Genomic DNA, 27,905 nt, shown 5'->3' on the forward strand with positions numbered 1-27,905 from the left:
CTTTAATGAGAGCAGAGTTAGACCAACACTGAATGCTTTTGAAAATTGCACCCTAACTATCCAGGAAAATACATTTCTTAAATGCTCCTCATTTCCTTCCATTTCTAAGTTGCTCTCTCTCACCCACAATACCTCCACTTATTCTAAGAGTTTCCCTGGAGATTAGTCAATGGTAGATTTTTCCATTAGAAAAACAAGCTTTGTAGCTCTTAGCCAGCGTAAAAAGTTCACAAAACAATGGTGGCATTGTCAAGTTTCATTACTTCAAAGAGTAATACAGTAAATTAGTTACATAGATTACATACATGTCATGGTGCAGTATATTACCAAATGCTGCACGCAAGCTACCACTCATAATTTTATGCCCATTTTGTGAGAGAACTATTTGTAGACAGTTCTGAAGAAGATGAAAAGGAGGAGCAATCATTTCAAAATCTTTTCCAAAGTTGAGTTTATTATGTTAAATTTCCTCCTCTTTGAAAAAAGATAGTGACTTTCACATGGAATGACAGCCTGGAGGACAACAGATTTAGTTCTGAACCCTGCAAATGCTCCATCCTTATGCCCAAATGAACCATTCAGAGAAAAGGAAAAGCACCCAGAAAATAGCATAATAGATGAAGTGAGCTGTAGCTCACGAAAGCTTATGCTCTAATAAATTTGTTAGTCTCTAAGGTGCCACAAGTACTCCTTTTCTTTTTGCGAATACAGACTAACACGGCTGCTACTCTGAAAACTGTTCTCTCTCTACACCAGCAGTTTCAAAGTCCTGGCTGATTAGCTACCATAGTGTTAGACACCTTAGAAATAGGAGACAGAAAAAAAATATTCCTGGGAAAGACATGAGGAAGAAAGAAATGCTGAATTCGCAAGAAAATTATGTAATTATGTAATTATTTTTAATTATTTATTATTGTTTAATTATTTAAACATCTTAACTTCAGCTGATGACCTCTACAGGGGTCATGTTTGGATGTAAAGGGATACCGTTTCTTGCTAGAATATACACATATTAAGTAAAACTAAAAAGCAATAAAGACAAAGATTAATTTTTTAAAAATCAGTTCTTAAGGGACCTCGTAAGAATCAAACGAAAAAAAATAGTGAATATCTCAGTCAAGCTACTTGCAAAGAATGCATGTGAGGAAAGGACATATAACAAGGGGACAAGAAATAAGAGAAAGTAAGTCAACCAAATAGGAACATTTAAAAAAATCTTTAAGTTTCAGTGTGTTAGCAACAGAGACAAATATTTAAACTCTGCCTGAAAACACAACTTCTCTGAGTTCCATTAAAATATTATCCTACAAGTCATCATCTGTGTTATTACTAATTATTTTACCAGTTCATTTCTTTCATCTGCTAAAAGGGTATTTCTGTCTTCCAGCTTCCTTATTACAGCATTCAGTTCAGCGATTTTTAGTTGAAATCTCCTTATGTCTCGTTCATCCATATGCTGTTCCTTTAAAAACATACAAACCAAGAAGGGATTTTTTTCCTTTCAAATATCATTTACTACACAGAAACATATAGTTAGATTGTAGCAGGCAGACTTTGCATTCAATGTATGCATACAGTATGGATATTGTAGAGAATATCTATAGACATTTGTATCATTGACTGGAAAATATTTTTAAATTGACATGAACTGTTGCAAATATTTCTTATAAGAGTCACAGGGTTGTACAAGTTGAAAAAGGGCAAGCAGCCAAAAGGTTAACTCTAAGCTACATCACATAAAAAATTTAAATTAAACCTTAAATTATGAAAGTAAGATCTACTACTAGTGTTCTTTGTACTGAGTCATCTCAGTCTCATGCCACAGTTAATAGCACAGCACAGAACATATTTATAAGATAGCACAGTACAGATTTGGAAAAGAATAAGTACAAATTCCCTTTTAATGTCTACTGCTGTTGTATAGAATAATTCATATTCATAAAATAAATAAATGTATGAAGGAAACAAATAGTTCATCATTGCAACGGAAGAAACACACAATCAGTCATCAATTACAAGTAATAATCTCACATTGTGGTCACTTTTTACCAGTTTAAAGTCTAAATTCAAATGTTTTAAACATTCTTCAAAATTCAAGAGGCATTTGTAGTTTTTAATAGTCAAAAAGTGGAGTTACTTTTACCGCAACAATGCAATGTACAGTGCTGTTACCAATGCAATGCTCCTTTGGCAAGGATTAAACATAACTCACAATTCTGTGGTTTCAGAGTATCCAGAAACGCTGTGAAAGTAGATACAGTAATTGACCTATGGAGACTATCTGCTTCTCTTACCGGGCTTCCCATCATTTCAGTGATATCCCCTACTCCAGCAGGAAGTTCCTTCTTGGGGCTACCATGGTACCGTTCTGCCTCCTTTACTTGGACAAGCTGTTCATCCAAAGCTTCTTTCTGAAGAAGCAGCTTTTGTGCATGGCCTGCCTGGACACCAAGATCTTTTTCCAAAGCCAAAATCACTCTGTCTTTGCCTTTTATCTCATCCATCTGCAAGGGAACAGAGCAAGAGAGAAACTTCTGTAACATTTCCAAGTATTTACAACAGGCAGCAAACATACCCACAAAAGAAAGTTCTGCTCTCAAAACTATAGTGGCCACCTAATTGTGACTCTTTAAAATCAAGCTGCATCTACCTGAAATAAACATTCTTTTTCCTCCAGAAAACATCAGTCTTCCATTTGCTAAGGTCCCAATCCAATGCCCTTTGAAATCAATGGTTACTTCAATAGAGGTTGGAGCAGGCCCTATATAACAAAGTGGTGGAAGCTAATAAATGAGCCAGCACTCTGATCACTTAGGCACCAATCAGCTCCCCTGGAGAAGGCTGATTGGGGATATGGAACTAATTAGCTGACCAGGCTAGTGAACCAATTAGCCATCAGATGAGAAGTATAAAAGACGACACAGGAAGGCAGCGAGGGGGGAGGACCTGGGCTAGCTGAGTTCTCAAGGAAGAGAGATGCCTGTTCTTGCTTGGCCCAGTAGAACAGTGCCAGAAACCTTGCAAATACTTCACTGCACAAGACTGTATTGGTGATGGGAATATAAATAAATTCATACAATTTGTCACCTACTGATGGCATCTGAGAGGTTTCTGAGGCTTGCCCTATTATGCTCTACATGAGGTAGGTATAAAACAAAGAGAAAAAATACTCTCTATTTGAGGATGCATAGTTTCCCTAAACAAAAAAAGAACCTTTCTTCACTATATTCTGGGAAAGATAGTCACCTGTGGTGCAGAGGGCCAGGAGGAAGCCAATGTACCGTTTAAATCCCAATGAAGCCTTATTTTGAGGCTTAAGTGATACATCAGCCTCCTGCTGCCCCTCTGTCTAGGAGTGAATTTCAGACATGACGAATCTATCCACAGACAAATGCTATTGAACCAAAATGTGTACATTTAATTCAAAATTCGGAAACATACTTAACTACCTTTCTTCTTGCTCCTTGTGATAAGATTAAAATGTAGATTAGTCTTTGCATAGAATGAAAAAGGAAATGTTTTATATCCACAACACGCTGAGTGGGTGAGACACTATTTCAGTATGGTAGGGAGAAACGTTTCCCTAAATCCTATCTATGTTTACCCAAATGTGTTGCACACACATCTCAAAACTACACAGAGCCTACTATCAGCAGTAAACTACTGTAGCTTACACTGGATGTGCCCCTCACAGCATCAGCAAAATTGACTTTGGTAATATTCCAAACACTAGGGGAAGTGACAATCTACACGAGTTACTACAGAAACAGATTTCTTAACATGTATGCTAACAATGTGCCATATATTTATCGGGAATGTGCTACATGCTTTCTTTTTCTATGTATTACCTCATTTCCTTCCTCCCCCCAGATATAAATCCATGGGATCATTAGAAAAAAACCCCCAAATTAAATCTAGTAAGTCATATCATATATAACATATTCTTTATCCCAACCCTACGTTAAGAGTGCATCAACCTTAATTAGTCAAGTGCTCAAAAAATCAGAAAATGCCAGAATTAAGGTTGACCTTGCAATTGTAACTCTGGTACTTGTATGTTTGCACTGCAATAAATTCTTTATTACACGATCACAGACTAATTTGTTTTCCTAGGGATTCTTGTCTTACTCAGTTCCAGTGAATGAGGCAAGGCTATGCACTGACTCAGGCTGGTACCTTGCTTCAGGCACTGTAGAAATTGAACCCTGTGAAGCAAAGAAGGCATGATCCACAGTAAGAGGAAGGACAAGCTGCTTGTTAAGAAACTAGACTGGTCCCAGAAGATCTGAATTCTACCACCACCTCTGCCACAGATTTCCTAAAGGACTCTGGGTAAGTCACTTAATTGTTCTGTGCCTCAGTTTACTCACCTCACTAAATGCATGAGGACATTAATTAATTAATTAACTAATTAATGTTTGTGAGGTTCTCAGCGATTATGGTGATGAGTGCAAAAAGGAAAGGTTTTCAAAATTTGTATGATGTGTACTCTTTGAAGCATGGGGCTACAATGAACAACAATAAAAAAAAATATTGAACAGCTGCCTCATTCACTGAGCACCATCCATCAAGTGCACTGAACCAGCCAGGAGTCCTTTGGGAAAATAATATCTGATCATAGAACTAAACACTGTGGGCAAAATTCTGACTTCAGTTACACAGGTGCTGTTCCCATTGAACCCAGTGAGAGCCATTCCCATGCAATGGAAAACAGAATCAGGCCCTGTAACATAATGCATACGCATAAGGAGGAAGAATTAAAGTTGCATGGAAAGCCTTAATTTTAGCAACTGCTATCTTCTGGGCGCTTCACTTTACTACCCTAATGTTCTTTTAATTTAAATTTTAAATGGAATTTCGTAGCTGTTAAAAGAAAAATGAAGAGACATTTTGGCATGTGTTGCTATTTGCTAAACAGCAGCAGCATGCTCTGTTCTATGTAATACATACAATCATTGAGGAAGAAACTCAAGCCCTGGTCTTTTTCCATGTACAGCTTCACAAATCATATTCCACAAGCCCATAATATATTAAAACTGAAGTTCCATGAAGCAATAGATGTTTTGGGGTGTGTGGTGAAGGGCCAGCGGGAGGGGTGTTAAGCAAAAAACTGCTTCCCTCCAGCCCTCTTTTTTCATGCTTAAAAACGGAATCTATTTTGGTGAAACTTTCAAGCAAAAATAATCACATTTCAGTCAAAAAAAGTTAAACCTCAAGAAAGTTATAAGAAACTGAAATGACCCCTTTGACTAGAAACATATGGGCAACCTTACTAAAGGCTTTGCTCCACCTATTTTTTAGTACACACATCTTGTAAAGCATTTTTCATTACAGCCACAAAGAGAGAGAAGAGGAAGTTTTTAAGCAATCATGCACAATTAATTTAATACATAAAGATAAACAGAACAGCGGCACAGTTGCAGTTAGACACCCATCTGTCTTATGTTGCTATGAGCAACAGTATCTCTAGGTTGAAAAGAAACATATCTGAGGATGAAATAATGAAAGAGAAACTATTGTTATCTTGGAAGGTTTTAGACAGACAAATTGGATCTTTTGATGTTGAAGGATTGTGCCTATTTATTGGGTGAATCTATATTAAGAAAAACATTTAAATATGCATTTTGAATCCAACTCTCTTCTCTTGGATCCTTTTATTTCTATCTTTAACTAAGAGAGAGTTATGAAATATCTGATGCAGTATATTCTTTAATGACAGAGGTTAATCCTATTTCAGCAGTTTAGGTCAAAATTCAGTTCCCCCCTTCCCTCAAATGAAGAGTTTCACCTTTGATCTGTCCAACATAACTAATGCAATCTAGCTGCTTCCTCACTTTCACAGCCTCAACCTGCCCCCACCACTGCCTCAGGATTTCTGCCTTCCTTCCACCCTGACCAAAAAGCAACAGACTTTTCCATTTTTACTTGTCTCCCCATTATATACAAAGACTAATGCATTGCCATAGGGACTACTGTACATTCAGTCTAACATAGCCTATAGCCATGTGGAGAAAAAGCTAAGTGTTGCCCTCTGATATTGCATATAGTAGTCTAGATCTTGGCTACATGAGCCCACATACAAGTCATGTACAAGTGTGCACAGCCAATACGTAATATAAATTAGACCAATCCTCTAACTACTCTGACATAAATCAGCTGATAAAAGCCTCTGGGAGCCCAAACTGTATCAAATCAGTTTTGCTTAGGTGTGGTCTTGACACTCCCATCTCCTCTGGCAGCAGCAGAGGGCTGGGCATGCCAACTCTATGCCACTGGAGGATCCCCTTTTGAACAGGAGTGGTCTTGCCAGAGATGGTCACACTGAATTTACAGGCAGAATGTGCTGGCAGCGTGGTGCAGATTTTATTTAATAGGGAAAAAAGGAACATGTTCCAGAATTAAAGTGACTTAATTATAATGAATTAATCTCTTTGGATACTTTGTTAGGTACTATGCTAATTAAATACACAAGCATTTTAACAAAGTGCTTGATTCTAATCTCAATTATACTTATCTTACATGAGTGTAACACTATTCGCTTTAATAGACTTACTGCTGATTTATGTTCATGCAAATGAGTAAGAATCATCTCTTCTCCCCGCGAGAAAATACCTGCAATGCTTGAGCATTTTAGCCACAATCTGTGGTTCCATTACAGTAACGTTCATTCACTATAAGGGATTCTGAATTTGGTTGCATTACATGACTGACAAGATTCTTTCCAATCTGGATAGTTAGGTTTTGAGCTCAAAAAGACACTTTTTCAGTTTGGCAGATCAAGAATGATGCCTGCAATTAAGCCACATAACAGGATGATATAGGCACTCACCATTGCTCACATTCTAATAGCATTGAAAGACTTTAGACTATTTTAATCTTTTTGTTTACATAACAGTGTATAGTGCACTTGCACATAATGGATGTAGGGGGAAGAGGTGGGGGGGCATCATCGGATTCAAACTGGTTTGAAATTACTCATTTTGATTATAACTATAATCTATTACACACCCTGAACCCCAAAGTAATATTACGGGGAAAAGAGGGGTCACCCATCAATGGCTGCAGAGGTATATCAGTGCAAAATCACAGCATAGGGTATTCCAATGTAATTTTAGAGTAAATATTGTGCAGTTGGTTAAAATTACAATTTTCTAAAGTATCATTTCTAATTTATATTTAAAGCACGTTTGTTGCATTGTCAAATGGGTAGTTATTAAATATAGCAATAACTTTTATCATTTTGGTGAGGAGATGGCATTAGTAGTCTGTGTCAACATCAAAACCGGATTTCTAAGAACAGGTATTTTTCCCCAACCACTGGGAGAAACAACCAGAAACAAATGTTTCAACAATATGCATCTTTCAAACATGAATGAGACTCAATACAACCATGCTGAAGAAGATCTTCTTTGGCAAATATCTCATACTTGCATGGATAACAATAAGATTAAGAAAGAGACTTTTAAAAGAGGAACTTTGGCCTCTCAAAGTTGAAAGACAAATTACCAGGGAATCAAAAGCTAGATTTACCAAGACAATAACATGCTCAGTTTTTCAAAGTGGAAAAAGCCAAGTGCTGCACTGCCAAGTGTAGGATCTTCCTCTCTACTCATCCATCTCAAAGCAATCTCCAAGCCAACTTTCAGAGTAGCAGCCGTGTTAGTCTGTATTGGCAAAAAGAAAAGGAGTACTTGTGGCACCTTAGAGACTAACAAATTGATTTGAGCATAAGCTTTCGTGAGCTACAGCTCACTTCATTGGATGCATAACTGTAGAACAGAATATACAGTGCTTTTCCCAGAAGTCAAATGTTTCTTGACAATACATCCTTGAGATTAAGAATAAGGATACCCTGACAGTGAAACAGATTAGTTGCTGGATGAGACTACCAAAGAAGGGAGGTGGATTTCAGATAAAACATTTAAAGAAGAAATTAATAAAGAACAATGACCTTTATGTTGCAAGGGAACAGCTTAGAGGACCTAAATGGACCCCTCTCAGCTCCGCCATCTATGATTCTATAAATACTAGTTGTGAACACAAAATATGGAGTGGGGAAGTGAACTAGGCAATGACTGTAGAAACAGACATTCTCTACAGTAGATGTATTCAAAGCATACTTTGTTGCTAATACAAATAAGAGCATCTAATGCCAAGATCTAGGAACAGTAAAAAATGGACAAAGTTATATTTTTAAAAGTGCCCAAAAGTCCCTTTGGGACTTGAATGCCAAGTCATGCAGTGATTTAAATTTCTTTTTTAACCAAAATTTTACTACCCCCCTTTTTTAAGATGGGATATAAGCTCTTATGCTTTAAGAGCATATATGCGGACATGTTTTGTAGAAACTTCCCGATGAGCAGGTTATTCCACAAGTGTTCATTACAAGGATTCTTGCATATTTCTCTGAAGCAACTGGCAACTGTCAGAAACAGAATATTGACTAAAAGATGGACCACTGCTCCAATATATTATGGCAATTCTTATGTTCACTGAGAAAGATGTTCAAAGTTAGAAAAACCCAAACTACTATTGATCATGGCAGGGAAAAATGAAATGGGGTAGGAAGAACAACAAACTTTTAAAACTAACAGTTTTCTATCTAGATTCCCTGACTTAAAATACTTCATTCTAAGGACTTCATTCATTACTTCATTCATTTTTGTTAAGAAAGATGCATACAGAATTACATACTTTGTAAAGAGATATGAAAGATGAGTCACATTTCAGGCCTACCAGCCTTGACAGTATTATGTGTGAATGCTAAGAATAAAAAAGGGATTCTTAAGTCATAATATAGGAGCTTGCAACTGGATCTGCTGGGTTCATGGTAAAAAAATGTCATGGTGGAATGTTTTATCCTTCAGCTTCTGGGCTGAAGCGTGAAAATCTTCAGAATGTTTAGACAACTAGTAATTTCAACAATGAAATGCCAAATGAGGAAGTAAGGTCTTTGCAGAAGGTTAGTTTATCCTTGGAATGTAACTGTGAGAAGGTCTCTGGAACAGATAGCAAGATCCACAGCTGAAGGCTATCACTTGACAAACAGCTGTGCATGACAGAGAGACATACATGTTTAAGGGAAAGACTGTAAGAAGTACACCAGGGACTCCACTCTGCTCAGCCCTGCATGACTGAATAAATCGGGGTGGATCCCCAGAACATCCTCGTTCAAACCCCCTTGTACTCCGGTACAGGAGCAAGGCACAATTGTAGCCCTTGCACTGAGAGGGACCAAAAATCTTCAGTGCAGCACTGTTGCTTCAGAGAAAGGAGAATGCCCAGAGGAGCCTCTTCCCTGCTCTTCAAAAGCAGTGGTGCAGGCTGCATGCAGGATTTGTGTGCATAGTGCACCTTGTCAAAAGGTGGTGCATTGGCTGATGACCCCCCTATACTCCTGGAGTTTTTACAGGAACAAGGTGCCTCTATACCACCATCAGTGTGGGCAGTACCTTAAAGGTGTAATTTAACACATGTAATGTGTAGATGATGGGCTCCCTATAATCAGGAAAAAGAAAAGGAGTACTTCTGGCACCTTAGAGACTAACAAATTTATCTGAGCATAAGCTTTGGTGAGCTACAGCTCACTTCATCGAATGCAACAATAACCCCTATAATCAGGGTCGCCCAGAGGATTCAGGGGGCCTGGGGCAAAGCAATTTCAGGGGCCCCTTCCCTGTCTCAGACCTCAGATTTCAGACATTCTCATAGGAGCCCCTGTGGGGCCCGGGGCAAATTGCCTCACTTGCCTATAATTAGGAGACTGGAGTATTTTCTTAGAAGGCGATTTGGATGAAACACAACATTTGTTTCTGGTGGAGAGTTAATCTTTTGCTAGTGATGTGTTTGTGTTGTTTTGTTTTTAAATGAAAGATAGTTACCTGAGAGCTCAGAAAGGGAAAAAGTTTCTCTGAACATACTGTATCAATCTACAAGAGTTTTATCCCTTTAAGAAACTGGATAGAATACAAAAGTTTCTAAACTGACTCTGATTACTTGTGCAACAAATATGCATGTTATTATTCTGTGTTGTTACAGACAAGCACAGTAGTCTCTGTTAGAGCCATGTGGAGAACGGCAGTTCCCTTTCAGGAAGAATTTTCAGATTTTGAAATTTAGCTTCATTACAAAATGGAATGAAAACTGAAAAATATTGAAACTTGCCACAGAGGAAAATTCCAAATTTTTATTTATTTATTTCAAGTAACTGAAAGGTTTCATTTTGACAAAATCAAAAAGTTTCATTTCAATTTATACTTTTTATCTGTACAAATTTGTATGATCATGGATAATAGAATACAAACTAAGAAAATAAAAACAAAAAGTCATTTCAAAACACACATTTGAATTTTTTTTGTTCTGACAATGTAAAAAAGGGATGTTGCAACATTGTTGGAACTTTTTCCCTCCTCTTTCATCTAAATGAAATTCCAGAAAAATCTACCTGATTTTGCAACGCATTTAGATTTTGACAAAACTACATATTCTAATGCAGTAAGGTTCTGTCAAAGTTTCTCTGGCCAGCTCTACTGTCTGTGAAGGCGCTGAAGTGGAAGTTCTTTCTAATTCATATAATTAGATCTTTTGGACTTGGAGGTAATAAGGATATTTAATAATTGTCCATCTAGCTTCAAAGACACACAGCTGATCAATGCTGCTCTTGAAAAGAATTATTTCTGCTCTGATTCAGTTAATAGCAGCAAGGATTTTTTTTTTCCTTACCGGGATGAAGGTGAAGTAATATCACATTACAGTTCAACCAATTACGTGAGGTTATCACAATGCATGATTATACAGTAGCAACAAAAAATCCTAATTCATTTAATGTTCAATATTCCAATCTTTGTAAATATGAGCTTGATCCTGTGTCCAATGAAGTTAACAGGAGCTTTGCCCCTGATTCAATGTATGGAAAATCAAGGCCCATGGGCCCAATCTTACTCTCATCAAAATCAACGAGTTTTTCCATTTACTTTATTCAGAGCTGTTTTCGGGACTTGGATAATTAGTAGGACTACATGAACATAATACTCACCAAGTTTGACTGGAGTTTTGCATGTGAAAGGATTGTAAGCTCTGACTTTATAAGGGCTTTTCTATTAAAGAATTACAATACCTATCAAAAACAAACTAAAGTCTAGTTACCTTCAGCACATAACAGAAACAAAATGAACATTCATTCATTCATTAACACACACACACACACACACACACACACACACACACACACGTAAACATGAACTGTGTGCCTAACTTGTCCCAAATTTTATGCATATTACTGCATAAAGTGAAACTGACCAATACTTCAGCTTCCCTCTTACTAAAATAATACAGCAAATGAACAGAGTGCAAAGTGAGTGACAAAATCAATTTAATGCATTTGTAATGACTATTCTTTGTATTATTTTCCACAGGAAGCAGCATGAAGCATCCACTGTGTATTTTAACACAAAGAGGTTTGCTCTGTCTAATAAGGGTCCTGCTGGTAGCTGTATCCCCAGTGTCACAAAGTGAATGAAATTTTATTTGTTTTTTCCAACAAATACAATAATGGTAATCTCCTTTCACTTTTACACAGTCAACAAAAATGGTTTGGATTGTGCTATAAAACTCACCAAGTGTCTGGCTGTAGTGGCTTAAAAGGATTTAATAGAAAATGTGTAAGCTTTAGTTGATACTCAAGTAAGAACAACTAAGATATATGTTTTAAAAATTAATAATTTAAAAGTTTAGATTGAGTAAAACATTAAACACTAATTTTAGTAAAATCTACTCTATAAGCAATTCAGTAAACAGAACATTTTGTCTTCAGTGTTAATCTGAGTTCTATTAAGTTTCTCCAGTACCAATCCAAGATGTAGGTGTGTGTGATGATGGATACAGAAAAATCTCCTTAGAAATCTGACTGTTAATACAGAGCTCAATCTGGAAACTAAATTTATAATTTTTTCCTCTAACATGCTGGTGGCCTTCTCTCTGGTGTAGCTTTTGATAAATGTAGGGTGCAAATTGCACAAGTCACTAACAACAGGTTCTTTACCCGGGCTACTACATACATTTATTATAGGAGATGAGATTGGTGAATTGCATAGAAACATGAGGACTTTATTTAGTACTTAGAATATACAAGTAAAATAGAACTCAGAGAAAAATATAATAAAGCAAGATAAATATAAACAAAGAACCCCCTACACTGTGCATACTCACAGCCTTATGGAGACTCTTGGAAGTGAATAGGGGAAGTACGTGGAGAGCAGTATGAGTGGGCTTGACAGTACAAAGACTTTAGCCATTCTGTCATCCCTAATGTCCCAACTAAAGGTTAATCAAACACCATATTTTATATCCTCTTTTCCTGACCACGCATGTCTGGGGATCATATTTAGATTGTTTTCTGGCCTTTAGTCCATGTACGGCTGTCTGGGAAACCGTAACTGGGGTTCCAATTGTTGACACCAAACATGTGCATAAATACGTTTCCCAATATTTCTAGTGTATCAGTGTGGTTAAATTCACAATTACACATACTAAAATACACCAAAATCTGTTGTTTTGTCTTTCTGAGCTGTTCTCATTTATCAAAAGCTACATATTGCAAAAGTTCCTACAAACCTTATGACATTAGGTCAAATACTTAAGCTAATTTATGTTAACTGCCAGTCCTTCCTAAACATCATGATAACCATTATAACACTACTGGGCCTTAAATAAGCTTATTGTAAAGCCTATTTTGTTTTATTGTGTTCCCCTTCTTTCATTATAGCGTTTCTTAAGCAGCTTAATTTAGTCTAACATATAGATTACCATTTATTCTCAGGTATGTATCTCCCAAGATCAGGTCAATGTCCAAAGGTCAACACTGGTAAAGGGCACCTTTTGATTTTCAGCATGGACTGACATTTTCAAAAGGCATGCACAAAAGTTTACGGACACTTTTGCTTTAACTTAGATATGCAAAACTTGCAAGCACACACGCACACTGGGGTTACGCATGTAGGTGCATGCATGCCTCCACAACCCTGATTTGCAACTACAGTTCAGAGGATTTCCACATTGAAGCTGCATCTACACAAAAGTGCAAACATGGCTTTGCGCACATCTGTTTGAAAAATCTGAGCCATAGTCTACAGTTCCAGAGAAGGCAGCTTGTATTTTTCACTTTACTAAAGATGTCTGACAGCTGAGTTATGTATAAACATTGTTATTTCCAATTTTAATTATTTGGATGTTGTTCACATACTTCAGTGACTGGGGAATATAAGTACTTAGATATGTTAGATAACGTAGACTAGGGATATTAGGTTACAATTTTTAAAATACCATTTTAAATTGTTACAAATTCTGTGACGGGGCAAGGCCAGATGGCTATGGAAGAGTAGTGGGAGATAGATATATTAGCTCCAGGCTAAACAAATCGCTGGTACCAGGATAACTGAAATGGCAGCTGCTCCAGGTCAATTAAGACACCTGGGGCCAATTAAGAACTTTCCAGAAGGCAGGGAGAAGGCCAGGTTGATTGGGACACCTGAAGCCAATCAGGGGCTAGCTGAAACTAGTTAAAAGTCTCCCAGTTAGTCAGGTGGGGGTGCATGTCAGGAGCTGTGGGAAGAAGTTGCACGGTTGGAGAGGCTGAGTAGTACACACTATATCAGGCACAAGGAAGGAGGCCCTGAGGTAAGGGTGAAGTGGAGCTTGAGGAAGTGAGGGCTGCTGTGGGGGAAGTAGCCCAGGGAATTGTACTGTCATGTTTCTAAAAGATCAGCTACCATAGCTGATACTATTAGGGTCCCTGGGCTGGAGCCCAGAGGAGAGGGTGGGCCCGGGCTCCCCCCACCTTTGCCCCCTGATTAATCACTGAGACTGGGAGACAACAGAAACTGTGCAAGGAAGGATAATTTCACCTCACCTCCCTCACTGGCTTATGATGAAAATGGCTCAGTAGACTGTGACCCTTGTCTCTAGAGAAAGAAAGGTTACGTGGAGGGTCACAGTGAGCCTCTGAGGCTAGTAAATCTGCCAGGAAATGTGGGACCCACGGAGGCAAGGACAGAGCTGTGTCACAATACATACACTGCAGCTGATTTTCTTATTGCTATTCATGTTGTCTCCTCATCCTATTTCTCTCTGCTAGGGCAATGAAAAAACTTTCCAGTTTCATCTCTCCAGTTTGTTTCTAGTAAATTTCATTTTCAGGTTCTCATACATTAGCTAAGATGAGCTGCAGTGTTTGAATTCCACATTTTGCAAGAGAATGTCTGCTTTTTAAAAACAGTTTCCATAGGAATTTTTTTTAAATAATTAAAACATTTCTATTGCTTGTGTCTGAAATCAGTTATTTGAATAGCATTGATATATGAGCAAAACTTTGATAAAGAATTTATTTTAAAATATTATTTTATGACTACTTTTTATAGGTCAGCAGGAGTCTATAGAAGCATTGCTTATGTGACAAATTTAATTTTAATATCTGTACATATATGAAAGCTCATTATCCAGTTTTCAAAGCTCATTTTCAACAGCTTGCAAGGTCCACACCTTCAATAAAAAATTAATACAACTTTTTTATTGTATGTACAGTCTGCTTGCTTGTTTTCAGATAATAGCCAACATGATCGATAGACAATGGGTGGATATTGTCTTATCTTCTTTCGTATTAGTTTTCTTGGTTGCAAATAAGAGAAGCCAAATGCTTGGACTGAAATTACTTGAGGGTGTCAAAAATCAGTCTTGAAAACTGGAAGTGAGAGACTAGCTTTTTACCATATATGAGAAAACCCTCATCAAGATAAAGCATGTATTTGTCCAGTACCTTGTTATATTTAAATGACTATAAGGCAGTCAGATTTTGAATCCTAAGTTTTATCCTTTACTCTCAGGCCAGTCCTGGCCCTAAAGCATTGGGTGAGCCTTATTAGAGTGCAGTGCTCTGTACTGTTGCTAAACAGCAAGACATGAAAGCAAACAGTGCACAAATTGAATCTCATTTTCAGACCTGTGCTGACATTATTGATGCTTGTGCAGAAAAAGGGAAATAAATGAAATATCCTCCCACACCCAAACCAGATTTATGACCTTCATTAGAAAGGCAGGCAAACATTCTTTTTTGCTAAACGGAAAAAGGGGAAGGCATTTGGGGTGTCTCCAAAGTTAGGAGGAAGTATTACAATGAAAAGAAAAATATTTCACCACCAACCATGAGCTGCTATTTAAACTAAAAACTGAAGCAAGACTATGGAACTAACCCCATTCAGAACACCTAACCAATTTCATATCATGTTGAGACTCTGCCGAGTATTTAAGAAAGGCTACTAATTCCTGTTTTGTCTTGTTTTACATACGTCAGTGGAGCTTATCCAACTGATTTTGTGCTAGTAAAAATTCTGGCCTAATTGTAATTCAATAACAAGATGTTTTCAGTTGTTGGAAACCTGAGCAAGATGGACTAGGTATTCTGTTTGCAGAACCTTAACTACCATGAAGCTGGAAAGGTATCTTATGGTTCTCACTCAGAGAAGACCAAGAGGCTCCATCAGTTGTGGGTGGGGCTTACTGTGGTTATGTTACAAATGACATATATGAGTAATGTTGCAGGCTTTTGCCATTTCTATAATCATTGTCAGATCATCACTGCAGACAACCCTGCAGAAACACTGACTCTGCTTCTGTTCTATTACTGTTCTGCCTATTTAAAACTTGATCTTCTAATAGTAAAAAAGGACACTGCCAAGGATGTTAGACGTAAAATTGTTTTATTCTGAGGGAGTGTGCACATGCAGTATGTGCTGTGTCCTCCCTCCCCTAGCACTATTTATCTGTTTTCTTCCAAGCAAGGATACAGAAATCAACAAGAACCTTGTGTTCTCATGGAGACAGAGTATGCAAGTTCTATGTATTATGTCATGTGATCACTTAGAATAATTTGGACTTCAACTCCTGTACTCTGTAGCCCTGTTTTTAGGATTGCCAGATTTTAAGAGACTGGGAAAGACATATGAAAAGGTAATTATGCTTACTAAAGTCTAAGGCCTGACAACCTTTAGAGCATTCTTAGTAAGTTGTAGCACCCAATAGCCTGTCAATAATCAACTGACTTAAGGGACAAAGTAACTGCAGGAGAGAGAGAGTGAGAGAGAGAGAGAGAGAGAGTGTGTGTGTGAGTGTGGAATGACTAACCTGTTGTTCTGTACTCCATTCAAGGAGAGACTATTCCTCTTTTATAATTTATCTTGCATGGTATTTGCATTCTTATCATCATTTTAATTCATTTTAGTAACCAAATCTCAACACTCCATACATGCAAAATATCATGATGCCAAATAGAACGGCCTTTTCATTATATATTACTGTAAGTCTACTATTGTGTCGTAATTTGCCCAAACATGGCAGTATCACTAGTGTAAAATGTAGTGGTTTGGATCAGTACGGTTGGATACATTACTTAACTTCTGTTTTGTTCATAAGGGGAAGGTTGCTGTCTATGGTGAATCTTATAATGGAGGAAAAGCTCTGTTACCCTGGGCCCACACTAACACCTCTGCCCTTTAAAGGAGTACCAAGAACAAGTGACAAGGGGCAATGATCCTTATTACTTCAAGAAAGTGATTGATATGGGCAATACTTTGGAAGCAGAAGGAACTATCTTCTCTTCACTCTGCCAGAGCGGTTCCCATAAAGACAGACTGCTGCAGCATGTACGCTGTACCTGAAATAGCTAGCACGTCCATCACAGAAAGGGTACCTCTGCTCTGCAGAGTGAACACATCTTGAATCCTTCAATAGAGAAGGTCTTGTAAGGAAAGGAATTTCAGGCAAAGAGGAAGAGAAAGCTACCCAATAACTTGTATCTCTTGAGTGGAAACATACGGCAGGGGTTTGGTACTTCCACTCTCTTTATGTGACAGGATGTAATGCTGTAGACTGGGGTGTGGAGTGGATTGGGGTGGAGCCAATACTCCTCTGTTCTGCAGGAAAAGAAAGAAGTGGGAATAGGGTGTTTATTATCCAAACAATAAACGATTAAATATGCTTCAAACCAGACTCCGATATCTTTCATGGGCAGCACAATAATGTTCTAATAGCTGCTGTAAACTGAAATATATTTATTGTTTAATTAAGCTTACCAGCCTGCGGATATCCCTCTCACATTCACGCTTTATTCTATTAACCTCATCTTGATGGGACTGATAAGCCATGCGCAGATCAGCAGCCTTCATTTTATCTGCCTGCATAATATTGTTCAAAGCTTCTTCAAGCTGCTTTTTACCAGACTTCAGCTCTAATATCTCCTGCTGCACCTTTATACGTTCACAATCAAATCCTTTCCGAGCTTCTTCCCTGGCTTCATTTAGCAATGCGGTTTTCACTTTGTCGGCTGCCCCATCTCGCAGCACGTTCACCGTCGACTGCAAGCGTTGTATTTCACTCTCTTTTATTTTTACCATACGAGCTACTTCCTGCTCATGCTGCCGGATAAGCAGCTCCCTGACAGCCTGGAGTTCCTTCATTTTCTCCTCATGGAGTTTAGCCTTCAGGTCAGAGATGTAGGCAGTGTGCTTGTGCTGCTCCTGCTCTCTTTCTTGTTTGACTTCCTGGATTCTCTCTCTCAGTTTACCCACCTGGAACATAATAAATAAAACTTGGTTTAACATGACTGCTCGTGATGCTGACTCTCCAAAACATACCATCCCAGGTGCCATTGCTATAAAATGGAAAAACTAGATCTGAGCACCTCAAAATCAGGGAAAGTTTGCATTTGGATCCAAACATTGTAGCTTGGGCCTCTCTCCAACCAAAATCTAATATATTTTCACCCTTAGGAAACTGGCATATTTTCTTTTAACATGTAAAATGGACGAAGAATTTCCAGGGTTTTTAGCAATCCACTAGGGGGCACTCTACTGGCTGATCATTTCTTACTGTTAGAAGGCATGGCAAGATATGACTCAGGAAAAGTGAATCCTGTTTTCTCCTGACTCCCTCCACTAAAATCTATTGCCAGAGCCTATTTTCTTGATGTGACCCAATCACCGCAAGCTGCCAGTTCTTGACTGCTCCCTTGGGGCTGGAACCAGTTTAGAGAAATGGGTCAGATGGGGAGAGTGGTGCTGGAATTATGGAGAATTAGGAAGCCTCTTTGTTTGTGGGGGGAATGTCAGAAAGCATTCCAGTGCTTGACGGAGTGGTGGATAACTTATTTGCTTTTTCTATGGTGTGCATATTGTTTCAGAATTTAAAAACCCTTAGACTAATTTATCCTCACAACACTCTTATTCTGTTGAGAAATATTATGCTCATTTTATAGATGGGAAGCTGACGCACAGAGAGATTAAATTACTTGCCTAAATTCACATAGGAAGCCTGTGACAGAGCAGGGAATTTAACCCAGAACTGCTGAGTTTTGGTCCATTGCTTTTACTACAAGACCCCTATTCCTCATCTTACTGCTGAGGGGGTGAGAAATAATCTCTCGATCAAGGGATGAAGAAAGGAGCAGGAACTACAAAGGAGGAAAGGCTCCTGTTGGTAGGGTGAGATTTCAGAGGTAAAAGCTGAAAACTAGGGCCTACAATTTCATTTACTAAGTTCGAGAAACCCACCTTAAAGAGGCCTGATTTTCAGAGACCTGGTACTCACAGCTTTTGGAACATCAGGCCCCTTCAAGGTGTTTCAGATTGGGCACCTAAAAATTGAGGCATCGAAAAGCACTAGACACTTTTTAAAATGTAGGCCAAGGTCTGTAAGAGTTAAAAGCAGTATTATATTCTATTATATCAATGCACACTGTGATGAAACCTCATTATGACGACACTCAGAAGGTTGCATGAATGGTGATGCTTTTTCTATGTGGAATTATACACTAGTTCAGAAAAAAAGTTTGCTTCCCCTACAGAAGCTTATTTGGCCCAGTATAAAATATTCCAACATGATCACTGTCAGTAACACACTCCTGCTATCTCCATCACAATGAAGGCCACAACATAGGCACAGCATATGATTCTGTAATCTAATGCAAAGTCACAGAACAGCAGAGAATTCAAAGACCTGTGCTCTTGAATGACACTATAAACATGCACACAACGTGGTGCTTCTGCTAGAATGAAGTTATTGCACAGCAGGGGAACGAAAAACTAACGCTGAAAGTGAGTTAAAACACTATTAATGGAATAAACACTGATTATGACAGCTGTAGCCAAAGCTAGGTATGCAATAAAATTCTAAACCAGGTACGTTAGAGCAGGATTTTACTGCACCAACACTATCATCTTACACCAAGAAACTGCCTAACAGATGCAAAGAGAAAAGAATATTGCCCTAGAATAATATATCTCATTATTGGAAATAGATCACATATCTTGGTTTACCCCAATTACGTTTTATCCATATGTAATTGCATCTTCAAAAGCTGATAGGGATGTAGGGATGATATTTATTTCCAAGACTGTAATCAACAAGTCCAGTTTTCAAACTTCCATGCTTAATTGAGGCCACCTAGTTTTGCATGTGGGCTTAAAATAAACCTTAGACCTCAGATTAGGTATTTATTCACGTATCCACTAATCTAAATGGCCAAATGTAGAAATAAAGACTGATTTAGGCATCCAAATTTGACAACTGGGACTAGTCCCACACTGATTTAAATATATCACAGCTATTATTTTAGGGATGGAAAAAGAAAGTTCATAGAATCTTGTTAAAACAAAACAAAGAAAACCTACACTGTCCCATGGATAAATCAGTTGCAACAATTTCCTAAGACATACAGTAGTTAAAAATCAGTCTTATTCATATATTGCAGGTGAAGGGTAGTTTTTAACCTAAAGTAGTCCTGAGTGTGATGGCGTCCAAGAGAATTTATTAACAACTGAGAAATTAAGTCTTGAAATACATGTTTCCAAACAGAATTTACCCTCCATAGACTAAGCAGAGAGGAAGCCAGGCTGGCTTAGCTTATTTTAGCCAGCAGAAGCAGCAAGGAGGGCCAAAGTTACTTAGGAGCCTACATCCCATTTTCAAAAATGCCTTTTGGATTTAGTGGCCTAAGTCTCGTGGGGAAATTGTTTTTTTAATTCAAGAGAGACAGTACTATGTGTGCATGGACCCATGTACTATAAACTGAAGCTGACAAATTTGTCAAGACATCCGCAGCTAATAAAAAAAAGATGTTTTTCACCCTGGACATCACTGATTTGAACATCTACTCTACTGGCCTTTGTAAATTAAATCTTTAGCCTATGCATGTAGATAAAACAATGATGCCAAAGCAATAACTAGATTTTCAGCAAAAGAATGCTAAAGGTCATTCTTCCTTGCCTGTCTTACACATTTTTATGTTAATCTGTATATGTTTAGGTTTGGACAACGTCTGAAAGAAACATTTTCTTTAACCCACAGACTACACACTTGAAGAATATGTGATTCCAGTTTTGTTTCCCTTTACAAGCCATTTGCACATGTGAAAGACAAAATAAATCAATATAACCATTGGGGTCTGTTCATTTACAAACATTTTTCATAGTTATCATAGCTGCCTACTTGCTCAGGCACATAAGTTATATATATTGTTTTATCCTCTATAAAAATAATTAAAATCCTCACTGTGACTTGAACTACGTCTATATTTTTCTCTCGTTTTAACTTGCATTTAAAAAACACTTCATTCTTGACATAATTACCCTATACAATACATTGTCAGACATTTAAGTGAGCTACTGTCCATCAGGATGGCCAGGAGGCAAGGGCATTATTGTCCATTTAAGGTCATTTTTAAATCAAGTGCAATAGCTTTCCCCAACAACTAAAATCTCCAGTCTGTATGCTTCATTACACAAAATGTGTACACCAGCTTCACTTATTTTCTGCCAGCACATGAACGGCCTGATCCAATGCTCACTGAAGTAAACAGCAGTCTTTCCATTGACTACAGCAGGCACTGGCTTAGGCTCTAAATGTGAATCAATTAAACAATAGCAGAGCTCTCACAGGGACAGCAACAGCCATCCTGGATAAACGAGATCACTTTAGGACAACTTTTTGGACTATCAACTTAGAATTCAATTAATATTTGTGTCATGTTCAAGGCTTACAAACAGAGAAGTTAAATAAAAACTTAAAATTTTCAGGAAGGTTGCAACGTAACATTACTTTAGTTCTTAAAATCCAGAACTTTAACACATAAGAACCAGAGAGAGAGAGAGAATAGACTACTCACTAAGGCAGAGAGGCAAAACTCACCCCATCTTGCTTTAAACTGCATCTTTGCAGACTGACTGCTGAAATACCTAGATCACACACTTCCCTCAGAGCAACCTAGCTTGGAAGCAGGAACAAGAAAACCTCTGAGAATTCAAGGCGATAGTGTGTAATTTTAACAGTTTTAATACACCACAGTTTAATACATCATAAACCAACACCGACTTTTGAAGGAATACTTTCCACTAAAACCAGGGCTTGAATAGAGTGGTAAACATACTGACTTTGTACTGACCACACTTGACACAATCATCATTAAAGTCAACAACAGTTTAGAGGCTGTGGTTCACACAATGCATTTCCAAACCAGATTAACGAACATTAGGTTATACGACAGACTACACAGCAGAACTAAAATCACACACTATGAATAAAAGCTTGTATCTTTCCATAATTATTTTAGAAGCAATGCTAGCCAAATTATACTAAAGAAACCGATACTTTTAAATATTCACCAGTTTCAAAAAAATAATGAATAAAACTATTTATCATGTAATATTGTAATTTCACCCATTTTAATGTGAATTAAATACTCATATTTTCAGATACAGATGGACTGCAATTTGATAACTTGTGCTGGGATCTCAGAAACATGTCCGTCTTCCCTGCAGATGAGGGACAAAGCTTATCTCTATGCTCCAGGTTATTGTTGTATTGATCCAGCTACAGGCAGACTGATCAATAAGCTTCCAAAAATTTTTTCATATGGAAAAGTTTATAGAATGAGTAGATTTGAAAGGATTAGATTTTTATTGATAAAGATTAATAAATGTTGATTTCACTCTACACACACACAAACATTTCCATCAATAACAACCAAACTTTACAGATAAGCAAATTAAGAAAAATGCTGCTTCAGAACTAATAGAGTTTGATTTAAGGATCTTTATTTTGTATATTTTGATATGTGATGTTGATAATTTGTGTTTTAACGGTTATAAAGTCTCAATTTTTTGAATCTCAACATCTGCTGTCATTAAATAAGTATTGTCCAACCCCCCCATAATTTTCTGAAACTGAAATTTTAAATTGGTAAAAATAAAAAAATGCTTAAAACCCGTACTTTTGTGGAATTGTGAAAACTTAAGTTGATAAAAATAGAAAATTGCTTAAAAATTATCAATATTATCGTGGTCTACACTATACAGTTAGGTCAACATAAGGCAGCTTATGTTGACCTAATTATGTCAATGTACACACCACAGCCTTGTCCCACGAATCTAAGTGCCATACTACACTGACACACTAACTCCACCTCCATAAGAGGTGTAGCGCTTATGTCGGTGTAGTTAGGGCAATGCAGCGTCTGTCTAGACACTGTGCTACTTACATCGGCTGTTGACTGTCTTGTCAATTTCACGTCCTGTCAATTTCACAGCGCAATCCTAGAACCTGACTGCCATGGCTCCCCACTCCCAGCTGGGCTGCTGCCCAGAGGCTCCCTGCTCAGAAAGCTGAGAAGCCCAGATGCCTGCCCCCTGCTCCCAGCTGAGAGCACAGAACTGAAAGCCCTGGCTCCCAGCTCCCCACACTGCCCCTCGTCAGTTGGTGGAAGTGCTCCTGGTGAGGAAAAGCACCATCGACAGGAGGGTATGATGGATATCAGCCACTGCAGTAATCACGGCTGTGGCTGCAAGTCGACTTAACATAGGTTGACTTAGGACTGTAATGTAGACATGCCCTGAACCTTAAAGCCAAAACTTAGAATATATTTTATGTATTCTCTATCTTTTAACATGCGCCCAGAGCCTTAACACGATTTCTTACATAAACTTTATTAATTAACCTCTAACTGTATGCAACAGGACAGGAAATATCAAATAGCCCACTAATGACTAAATCATGGGTTCTCTGAAATAAAGGAACATTTATTGAAAATAAGCTATCCTGAAAAGCTTAATACATTAAAGTATGTGAAATGCTCTGAAATGAGTAATTTTTTACTATGTTGCTGATTTATAATTAATAACATTACAAGGGTCACAATAACAACGCAAGAACAGGGATGAATTATCGTCTCTCTCTTTTCAACACCTGTCTCCCAAAATCAAATCAGTAAAAACTCAATCCTGCTTCCTCTAAAATCAATCAATAACAAAATTTTCAGTGAGTTTAATGGGAGCAGGATTGGGCCCTAGCTAAACAGTGCATCTTTGGCCTGACCTTGCAAATTGCTGAGCATCTCCGGTAAGCTGTTGTGAATCATCAACTCCCAATGATTCGATTCATGATCATGCACAGGACGCTTAGCACCTGGCAGGATCGGATCATAATGTTTCTTACTAAAGATATCCACAATGAATAACAGTCCTTCTGTTCTATTAATGTGACATGTACTATTGTTATCTTCTTAAAATTTTATTTTACTGTTATGCATAATTTCATAGGGCTCTATCCAGCAAGGTGCTGAGCCCACTCATTTCCTACTGAATTAAATGTGAAAACATTCTGAAATTAACTGTGTGCTGCTGGACATTCAAAGCCAAATTGCAATGCAGTTCTGGAATTCAATATATTGTAGGTTTGCAAGCTTGCCCTCCCTATGGAATTTAACAGGACTTAAACCAATAGGTTTCTACAGAAATGTAAGAGTTTCTATAAAAATCACTCTAAAATGCCTATACATTTAATAGAAAATTGCCCCTTTTTCTCACCTTTGTCCTTCCCCAGTAACCACCTTCAAAAGGTCCAGTATTGCAATAATGCTTCATTTGGGGTCCATCACTTCTACTCGGTTGCTGGCTAGCAGACACTGTTTTCAGGACCTACATAGCAGCTACCTTGCTGATGCCAGCTTGAGGGTTGAGGAATTAAGCTGAGGATCTGAACTCTAATAAGCTGTCGCTAGGCCACCAAGAAAGGCTTTGATGAAATACGGTTTTACACCCACATTGATCACACTGAAACTGCAGCTGTTCCAGTCCAATCAAAGAAGCTGTTTTGTTTGATCTTTTCAAAGGAGTTGGCTTTATGCTGAAAGGAATTGCTCTTGGAAGAGAATCAATCACACATTGTCTGCAGAATGGCCTCCCATGTCTGGAATCCATGGAGAATGAGAAAGCAGAGATTCATCAAGGATGTTGCTTTGGAGTGATTGTAGCATCTCTATCATGGTGGTATGTGGCACAAGGATGAAGACCAAGTGCCAAGTAACCCAAGCCAGAGTGAAGGACACTCAAAAACCCTACCACATAGCGGAGCAAAGTACAAAGAGGTACCCCTAGAGAAGCTAAAAGCTCTCCCCTTTCTGTCTCTATATGGGCAATTACTCAGCTCAGCCTTGGGACCCTGGATGACTTATAGCCTACATTGTCAAGAATTCCAGGATGCACTTTAAAATGGAGTACCATATTGCTATGGCATTATAGCTGGAAGCAAGAACAGCTGAGTGAGGAAGTTCAAATTGGAAATAGGTTGCAAATTTTGAAAATGAGAATGATTAACCATGGGGACAGATTACCAAGAGATGTGATCAATTATCTGAGGAATTGTCACAGACTGAAGTGTTACTAGATGAGGTTTTGGAATTAATTGAGAAATTTAACAGTAACAAGGCACGGGGACCAGATGGCATTCACCCAAGAGTTCTGAAAGAACTCAAATGTGAAATTGCAGAACTGTTAACTATGGTTTGTAATCTGTGCTTTAAACCAGCTACTGAACCCAATGACTGGAAGACAGCTAATGTAACGCCAATATTTAAGAAGGGCTCTAGAGGCGATCCTGGCAATTACAGACCAGTAAGTCTAACGTCCCATACCAGGCAAATTAGTTGAAACAATAGTAAAGAATAAAATTGTCAGACACATAGAAGAACAAATTATTGGGCAAAAGTCAACATGGTTTCTGTAAAGGGAGATCATGTCTTACTAATCTATTAATGTTCTCTGAGGGAGTCAACAAACATGCGGACAAGGGGGATCCAGTGAACATAGTGCACTTAGATTTCCAGAAAGCCTTTGACAAGGTCCCTCACCAAAGGCTCTTAAGTAAATTAAGTTGTCATGGGATAAGAGGGAAGATCCTTTCATGGATTGCGAACTGGTTAAAAGACATGGAACAAAGGGAAGGAATAAATAGTAAATTTTCAGAATGGAGAGGGGTAACTACTGGTGTTCCCCAAGGGTCAGTCCTAGGACCAATCCTATTCAACTTATTCATAAATGATCTGGAGAAAGGGGTAAAGAGTGAGGTGACAAGTTTGCAGATGATACTAAACTGCTCAAGATAGACCAAAAGCAGACTGTGAAGATCTTCAAAGAGATCTCACAAAACGGCAAATGAAATTTAATGTGGATAAATGTAAAGTACTGCACATTGGAAAAAATAACCCCAACTATACATACAGTATGATGGGGGCTAAGTTAGCTACAACTAATCAGGAAAGAGATCTTGGAGTCATGGTGGATAGTTCTCTGAAAATGTCCATGCAGTGTGCAGCGGCAGTCAAAAAAGCAAATGGGATGTTAGGAATCATTAAAAAAGGGATCAAGAATAAGAGAGAGAGACTATCTTATTGCCTTTACATAAATCCATGGTACACCCACATCTTGTATACTGCATATAGATGTGGTCCCCTCATCTCAAAAAAGATATACTGACATTAGAAAAGGTTCCGAAAAGGGCAACTAAAATGATTAGGGGTATGGAACGAGCCCCATATGAGGAGAGATTAAAGAGGCTAGGACTTTTCAGCTTGGAAAAGAGGAGACTAAGGGGGGATATGATAGAGGTATATAAAAACATGAGTTACCATTAGCCAGGGTGGGTAAGGAATGGTGTCCCCAGCCTCTGTTTGTCAGAGGGTGGAGATGGATGGCAGGAGAGAGATCACTAGATCATTACCTGTTAGGTTCACTCCCTCTGGGGCACCTGCTATTGGCCATTGTCAGTAGACAGGATACTGGGCTGGATGGATCTTTGGTCTGACCCAGTATGGCCTTTTTTATGTTCTTGTCCATCATCTAGAACTGGATTATGATGTTCCGGTGCTAAAATGTACTGAGTTAGAGAGAGACCAGAAAGGACATCAGGAGTCACTGAACCAGCAAACTCTCTATGGAATTTAGTAGTACTTAAACCAATAGGCTTTTATAGAAATGTAAGAGTTTCTATAAAAATCACTCTACAAATCCTTTACATTTAATAGAAAATCATAACCTTTCTGTAAGGTTTTGAACCATCCTGTGGGATTTAATTTTTTTAAATGTTATATTCCTGCAACCCAAGCAAGACATAGAACAAAGGGAAGCATTCTGAAGGGTTTACAGACATGTAGCAGTCTCTTTTAACTGAAGGTACACACCCACAATTGGTCAATTCAGTCCATAGTTTAGTAGTGCTTCTGGATTCCTTGACGATGTTGAGTGCTCACATACCATTATCTGCCAATAACACTTTCTATCATCTCTGGTTGTCTAGAAGACCTCATCCCATCCTGGCAAAAAATGGCCTGGTCTCAGTTATTCACACCTTTGTCATCTCTTGGCTGCATAACAGCAATGCAGTATTGTTGGGTATGTAGCACTCAGGCCCTAGGGACCAGCTGGTAGAGAACACTGAAACATCTCCTCAGCAACACTGGGTACCACAAACATATCAAACCTATCTCCGCTCCTGACACAGGCTTCCCATAGGATACTGAACCAAGGTCAAGATCTCAGTCCTTCCCTTCAAGGAGCTCAATGGCCAAGATGAAGACCATGGCTGACAACTTTGCTCCTCTGGCAAAATGGAACTTGCTATAGTAAGGGTAAATCTTGTCTATACAGGAGACAGCTTTTTGGGGTGCTGGTCCAAAACTTTGGAGTGAACTCCCTCAGAAACTAAGGATCATCACAAATTTCACGACCTTCCACTCCAAATGCAAGGCACATTTCTTCGACCTTGCCTTCTTTAACATAATTATATAGCCCCACTCATGCATATATATGTATTATATTACATATTTTAAAACTTCCAGAACAAAACACTCCACTGCACACATCTCTCCCTGGGCAGAGGATAAGAGACAACACATGATAGAAGTTAGTCCCACTGCTTAATGTTCTCCTGGAAGGCATTCAGATACTACAGTAATAATGAGTGTGGTATACGATCTCATACAGAATATCAGAAATAAAACATTATCCATCCTATAGAATTTAATTTTTATACACAAATCCTACAGAAAATATTCTAATGGACACTGCCTGCTCGCCTCCCATGGCCTCTCCACTATTAGATCAGACTCTAAGTTCAGTGGCCTCCCAACCTATAGTCTGTACCAGGCACCTCCTTCTACATGCCTCTATTCCAAACCCAAGGCTAAAAGTGGCAGAAGCAACAGACAGTGCATAGGTTTACAGCTACACTGCCACCACCTCAGTCCTCCTGATGTCAGAACCCGTACTTTCTATCCCACCATCAGATACCTCCAATTACAACTCTCTTGTTGCCGCCAGTCATTTTACCTGTCAGCCTTGCCTCACCCTGCCACCCACTTTTATCTATATGACCTTTATCACCATCCTTTTCCCACCACATCAACACTCCTCTGAATTCCTTTCCTCATCAGGCCCAACTTCACTGCTCACAAGTACTCTCTGTGGCACCTCCACACCTCCAACAAGATGTACACATGCAACCCAGAACTTCGCTTTCCTGCTCTCCCTATT

The 27,905-nt window shown here is 38.4% G+C and overlaps 1 protein-coding gene and 1 long non-coding RNA gene across 16 annotated transcripts in view; both read right to left on the bottom strand.

Annotated features, from left to right (window-relative positions):
* The window catches only part of JAKMIP1 (janus kinase and microtubule interacting protein 1), a 381,847-nt gene that overhangs the window by 211,426 nt on the left and 142,516 nt on the right, over nucleotides 1-27,905 (bottom strand). For 14 of the 15 annotated variants that reach the window (XM_038400934.2, XM_038400923.2, XM_038400933.2 and 11 more), the window contains 3 exons: nucleotides 17,121-17,615; nucleotides 2,295-2,504; nucleotides 1,343-1,462 (listed from right to left, as the gene is read on the bottom strand). In XM_038400934.2, coding sequence (XP_038256862.1) covers nucleotides 1,343-1,462; nucleotides 2,295-2,504; nucleotides 17,121-17,615 — 825 coding nt within the window. The remainder of the gene's footprint in view (nucleotides 1-1,342; nucleotides 1,463-2,294; nucleotides 2,505-17,120; nucleotides 17,616-27,905) is intronic. The other variant, XM_043512477.1, reaches the window with a different exon arrangement.
* LOC122459703 lies at nucleotides 12,081-16,891 on the bottom strand. The gene is made up of 2 exons (XR_006280552.1): nucleotides 14,062-16,891; nucleotides 12,081-13,341 (listed from the first exon to the last, which is right to left on the bottom strand). It is a non-coding gene; the product is annotated as an uncharacterized LOC122459703 (long non-coding RNA).

This window comes from Dermochelys coriacea, chromosome 4, assembly GCF_009764565.3.
Source record: "Dermochelys coriacea isolate rDerCor1 chromosome 4, rDerCor1.pri.v4, whole genome shotgun sequence".
NCBI lineage: Eukaryota > Metazoa > Chordata > Testudines > Dermochelyidae > Dermochelys > Dermochelys coriacea.